Source organism: Balaenoptera musculus, chromosome 16, assembly GCF_009873245.2.
Source record: "Balaenoptera musculus isolate JJ_BM4_2016_0621 chromosome 16, mBalMus1.pri.v3, whole genome shotgun sequence".
NCBI lineage: Eukaryota > Metazoa > Chordata > Mammalia > Artiodactyla > Balaenopteridae > Balaenoptera > Balaenoptera musculus.
This window is the reverse complement of record NC_045800.1, coordinates 46,007,447-46,013,437: the sequence shown is the minus strand read 5'-3', so window position 1 is coordinate 46,013,437 and position 5,991 is coordinate 46,007,447. Positions and strand designations below refer to the sequence as shown.

The following is a 5,991-nucleotide window of genomic DNA, read 5'->3' as shown; positions in this document are numbered from 1 at the left end:
ACAATTTCTCAATGCTTCAGACACACAGTCAGTTAAGAAAAAAATCTAATTTATTACCCTAGAAAATACTGTTTTCTCTGCATAATTCATGGAGTACATACAGAACGATTTTTTTCTGGGTTCACTCACATACCTGCCTTTGCTCTGAAGCAACAGGATAGCGGGGTGGCCTGGCCTGGACCCTGGCCCCTTCAAGAAGCCTTCACCTGGCCCCTGTAGCTGTCACCTGAGCCTATCCTGGGCTCTCCACCAGGTAAGAAGCCTGTCCAGAATCCTGTAGCTAGTCAAATTGCTTGTTGGCTCCAGCCTGTTGTGATGGAGCCAACAAGCAAATTCAGGACAATTCCAAACCTGATCTCTTACCCATTATTTAGGGTGCAAATTCTTACTGACGGGATCGGTAGGGCATAACTCTCCTCTCCAAGCTCTCGAAATTTTCCTGTGGTGTTCCAAGTCCTCTTTTCCCACAGACTTCGCTTGAAATATTTGCTTCTTGTCTCAGAACTCTAATTACAAATTTAGTCTCTGCTCATGCAGCGGCTCAACGCAAAACCCCTAAACACCCGCGGGTTTATCAACTCATTTCTTCCCAACACTTTGCTTCAGAAACCTGGATTCCCCATTTCCTGGCTCAGCGGACGGCTTCATCAACCTGCCATCCCACGCCTGGCTAATCTGAGTGGCCTTTTGGTGCTCTCGGCCCCCGCCCTACATCCGCTAACAAGTCGGCGTCTCTGGCTCGGGGCCAAACAGGAGGGACCCGAGCGCCCAGCGCGCACCGGGACCCGCAGAGCCCGAGCGGCCGGTCGCATCACCGAACTACGTCTCCCACAGTGCTCGGGGAAGCCGGGGCCGCCGAGGCGCGGCCCATCCCCCGCTCAGGCTCACGCGGAGCCTCCTGGGAGTTGTAGTCCGGGCCGCTCGCGCCGGCGCTGCTGAGGGCTCGTTGTCGGCCTTTGTCTGTCTGCGGGCGCGCGCCGCTGCGGTGAGTGAGGCCGCCGGCCGGGTCCGTACGCCCGGGCGAGGCGGGGCCCCGCCTGCAGGCCGCGGTCCCCGAGCCCCCTGCGGCCCTGAGCAGGCCTGGCCAGCTTGGACTCCCCAGGGCAGCCAGCTGAGAGGGGAGAGGTCTGCGGCCCGCAGGAAAAGGTCCAGCTGGACCAGAGAAAGGGGTGCTGAGGCCCAGCGCGCAGAGCCGGCCCGGGGGGGTTTGGGGGTGGGGGCAGACCTGAGGCGGGAAGGGAGAGTCTGTCGGGAGGAGCAGGGGTCCCTCCGCCGCAGAGCACGGCCGGGTGTGGGGCAAGGCCCTGCACCCCGAGACGCGGGAGGGGGAGACCACAGGCAGGTGTGCCCCGGGGCCCGCAGGGAGGGTTTCAGAAGATGGACAGGAGAAAAGTGCAGTCTCTCTGAGGTGGGTGAAAGGGAGAAAGGACAAACTTCGTTGGGTGGGAGAATAGGAAAGGACAAAGTGGATTCAGGTGTGCAGAGAAAATAATCACCCCTCCCCCAGAATCTCCTAATCCTGAACTATCCCTCAGAAAGCAACTATCCTAGTCCTCTGCTGAGGACCTCTCAACTTTAGGCCTTAAATCTGTAGGTCATGTCAGAGACCCTTCACATTGGTTCTTTTATTTCCCCCAAGAGCACTTGATAATACAGTGTTATCAGACTATTTAGTAAGTGAGGATATTAGGGTCAGGCTGTTTGGTTACTTGCCCAGTGCCATTTAAGGGGAGAGAGAGGGTAATCCAAGTCTCTCATGGCCTAATTCTGAGCTCTTTTCCACAGGATATAATGGCCTTTCTCATAGGAAAAGCAATATTTTCTACTATAAAGTGACTTTCTCCAAAACCTTCAGGAAATTGATTCCTCAGACTTATGGAATCTAGGAGCTGAGTCCTTCCAAATAAAGAGTTTTAAATGCCTCTCCAGTCATCACAACATGTAGCAGAAAGGGCAGTTGTCAAGAAGACCAGGTGTTTGGGTTAACAAAGGATTTGTAGTATCACACTATTTTCATTAAATCAGGAGGCCAGCATTTCATGGGACATAGTAGAGGGAAACAAAAGTTATACATTGAACCACTGCATAAATAAAGTTGTAAGTATTCAGTAATTAGGGTCCTGAAATAAGAAGGAATATCCTTCCCAAAATACAAAAGGATAATATGGAACAAGAGGATTCCTAGGATCTGGAAGAATAGTAAGGTACTGGGTCAAGCTCTCTTCCATCTATTTCATTTTATAAGAATTCTAACCAGCTTTTTAGTGATGATGGAAGTAGAGATTGGTCTGGACATAGGCTGTGGATCCAAAAAGTCTTGGATTTGAGCCTTTGCCTCACTTGACCTCCTTACTGGCTCTGGGAATAGGGGCAAGTTACTACCCCTAATTGGTGGTGCCTGGGCTTGGTTTTGGAGAGTCTGAAGTAGGTCTTTCTTTTTTTCCAGAATTGCAAGTATTTCTACTTCCTCAGAACTGGTATTCTCATACCTTGAAGAGTCTGGAGCCTCCTAAGAAGTGCCCAAAAGGACATATGAAATCTCTTGTTCTGTCCTAATAACCTAGGGGGGACTGGAGAGGAGAGCTGGAGCCATTTTCAATCATAGAAACCAATCATGAAGGCTGAAATTTTTTTATATTCTGAATCCCTTTGGAGGCTCTGGCGGCTATAAAATAGCAGGCTGTTAGGTGGGGAAGGAATAGTAGACGATTCCAATCACATGCTAAGGCTAAGCTAAGGTACAAATAGGACGGACCATTATCTGGCACTGGCAAGAAGATCGATACTTTGTTTGCTTTATGTCTTCCCTGCTTTCCCACCTCCTGCTTCCTCCTGGACTCATTATATAAGTGGTCATGGTACCCTTTTGGCTCATTTTGCAGTTACATTGTAGGTGACTGACATACATCAAGCAATCAAGATTCATCATTCACTCATACCCCAAACTGGAGCGCCTGTTGACTTTATTCTCCTCACTTATCAATTCTCCTGTCCTTTCCTGTTTGTTTTTTGTTGTTCTGTTTTGTTTTTGTTTGTTTGTTTTCCCTCCCCAGGTACTCAAGAACAGCCCATGGAAGAATCATATGGAGAGGTGGTGATTAAGGTCATACAGCAGGAGTGGACATGTTTGGATTTCCAACAGCTACTCTGCTGGACTGTCATGGAAGATATGCCCAGAATGTAGCATTTTTCAGTGAGTCAGTTGATTGCTGGCATGCCCTCAACTCACAATAATCAGTGTCCCTGTTCTCAGCACTAGTCAACAGGCTGAGGATGCAGAGAAGACGTTCCTTTGGTGGAGCTCACCGTTTCTAGGGATTACAGGGAAAGCCTACAAACTGGAGTTAGAAATAGTAGAAACAGAACAGAACAGTCTTGATATGGAGGTAGTCTCTGAGAGAATGAATGAGCAGTTTTAAATCTCAGCACAATCATTGAATAACAAGTTGAAATCTCCCTAGGATGACTCCAAGAAAACTATTATTAGTGATGAATGGACCCAAATTTAAAGTGCAGTAGAAGGCTCATATGCAGGGCAATACTGGACAGTACTGTCAATATCTGCATAGGAAGTGTGAGAATAACTTCCAAACCAAAATAGACTTCAGTTCCACCATAGCTTAGCAGATTGAAATAGCATGGATTTTAAAGGGAAAAATTCCTTGGATCAGATTCTGTGATAGCCCTGACTCGATCTGTGGTATCAGACAAGTTATTTAACTTTCTTGAGCTGCCAGCCTCTTCATCTGTAAAATGGGACAATAAGCTCTATCTTGCAGGATGCAGGGATTAGAATTAATAGATGTAAAGTACCAAGGATTCTGCTACATATATTCTGATATCATGGACCTTACTCCACTGTTAGGAGAGCAGACTAGAGCAGAAGTTGATTTTCTCATGAAACTAATGAAACAAAGTCAGGATCTTTCCCTTACACTGGTCTCTTCAAGGCCTTGTCCCTACTTTTATTACTGTTTCTTAATGGAATCCGTCCAAAATTTTAAAGCTTTAGGCCCTACCCACAACCTGGATCCACACCTGTTTTGGTGTCAGAACTTGGTATGGCACTAAATTTGATCGTAAATAGTTTTTCTTAATTTTTCTGAGCCTGTTTTCGTATCTGTAAAATGGAAATAAACCATGTCTATACTCAATACTATTTGGGAGGCTAAATTAAACTAAATTTAGAGGCAGTACATTGCTATGGAGCATGCCTGAATCCCAAGTCTATGCTTACCTAGCTGCACAATCTTTGACAACCTCCCTATACTTTCACTTCCTTAACTGTAAGCAATAGACTGTTTTTCAGGATTAAATTATCTATGCAAAGTTTATAGTATAATATCTGCACATTATAAGACACTCAAAGCAATTTGTTTCTTTTTTCCCTGTTCTTTCTCACTCAGCATATTGGTGCCTCTTACATGACTTCCCTCTCATTTTACCAGATGTGATGACAGAAGCCCACCCACAAATATGATCACTTGAGGCCACAGGATCCTCAAGCTGGGATTTCCAGAATTCTTTCAGAAGAGAGAAGCTGGAACAAAAATCCCCAGATTCTAAGACACTACAGGAAGATTCACCTGGAGTGAGACAGAGGGTCTATGAGTGCCAGGAATGTGGAAAATCCTTCAGGCAAAAGGGTAGTCTAACGTTACATGAGAGAATCCACACTGGTCAGAAGCCCTTTGAGTGTACTCACTGTGGAAAAAGCTTTAGGGCCAAAGGCAATCTTGTTACACATCAACGAATACACACAGGAGAGAAGCCCTATCAGTGCAAGGAGTGTGGGAAAAGCTTTAGTCAACGAGGTAGTCTGGCCGTTCACGAAAGACTCCACACTGGACAGAAACCCTATGAGTGTGCTATCTGTCAGAGAAGCTTCAGGAATCAAAGTAACCTCGCTGTTCACAGAAGAGTTCATAGTGGTGAGAAGCCCTATAGATGTGATCAGTGTGGAAAAGCCTTCAGTCAGAAAGGAAGCTTAATTGTTCATATCAGAGTCCACACAGGCCTGAAACCCTATGCCTGCACACAATGCAGGAAGAGTTTCCACACCAGAGGGAACTGTATTCTGCATGGCAAAATCCACACAGGAGAGACACCCTATCTGTGTGGCCAGTGTGGGAAAAGCTTCACTCAGAGAGGGAGTCTGGCTGTGCACCAGCGAAGCTGCTCACAAAGGCTCACCCTATAACCACTCTCATCAAAGGAAGTTCTCTTTATGAATTAACAGCATAAAATCCCCTGAGATTAAACAACCTATTCAATTTTACGGAATGAATGGAGACTCCTTCAGAAAGACCATCATTGGGTAGAGCAAACTGACTTTTCTCCCTTCCCCCAAATGAATATGAAAAATAAATGTCTTGTTTATTATCGTTATCACGTATGATTCATAATTTGTCCACTTATTTTGACCTAATTTCCCAAGGTACCTCCATTAATCTAGTACACAATTGGAGATTTATGTAGCAAATACAGATTTTAAATTTGCAATTGACACCATCAGCCTGTTTAAAAAAGTCAGCCCCTTACCAATCCCAAGATTATTTTCTTCTCTACATATTCAAATTAATCTTGTTTTGCATTCAAGGCCACTGGGCAGAATTCATGAGGCAAATCTAATAATCCTCATATTGAATATTATCTGAATGGTAGTCTCAACAGCATATTCTAACAAATCACGCATGTTCATAGCAGAGGCCCTAGCCTTTCCTTACAAAAATAGGATCTTTTCCAAGCCTGGACTGTGGTTTACTTTAGTCTTCCACTCCTAACTGGGATAGAGATAACTTGCCTATAGCCAAAGAGCAGACAACTATCTACAATAGTTGACACAATGACTCTCACTCCCTTTTGGCAACAGTAGCAATATCTCAGAGTTAGAGTCACCTAGTAAGGGCATAAGTGTCCTCATTACTGAGCTCAAATTTGTAGTCAATTATGAAGTTCCAGTCCTCCAACAACACAATCCTCTTCCTCCTA

At 45.5% G+C, this 5,991-nt stretch overlaps 1 protein-coding gene across 1 annotated transcript; it reads left to right on the top strand.

The window, feature by feature from the left end:
- The first annotated feature begins 914 nt into the window (after positions 1 to 914).
- Positions 915 to 5,388, top strand: ZNF32 (zinc finger protein 32). Its single transcript, XM_036828413.1, is given in 3 exon segments — positions 915 to 985; positions 3,054 to 3,193; positions 4,449 to 5,388. Coding segments are annotated over 2 exon segments (822 nt in total). The 5' UTR covers positions 915 to 985; positions 3,054 to 3,123; the 3' UTR covers positions 5,201 to 5,388.
- The last annotated feature ends 603 nt before the right edge of the window (positions 5,389 to 5,991 follow it).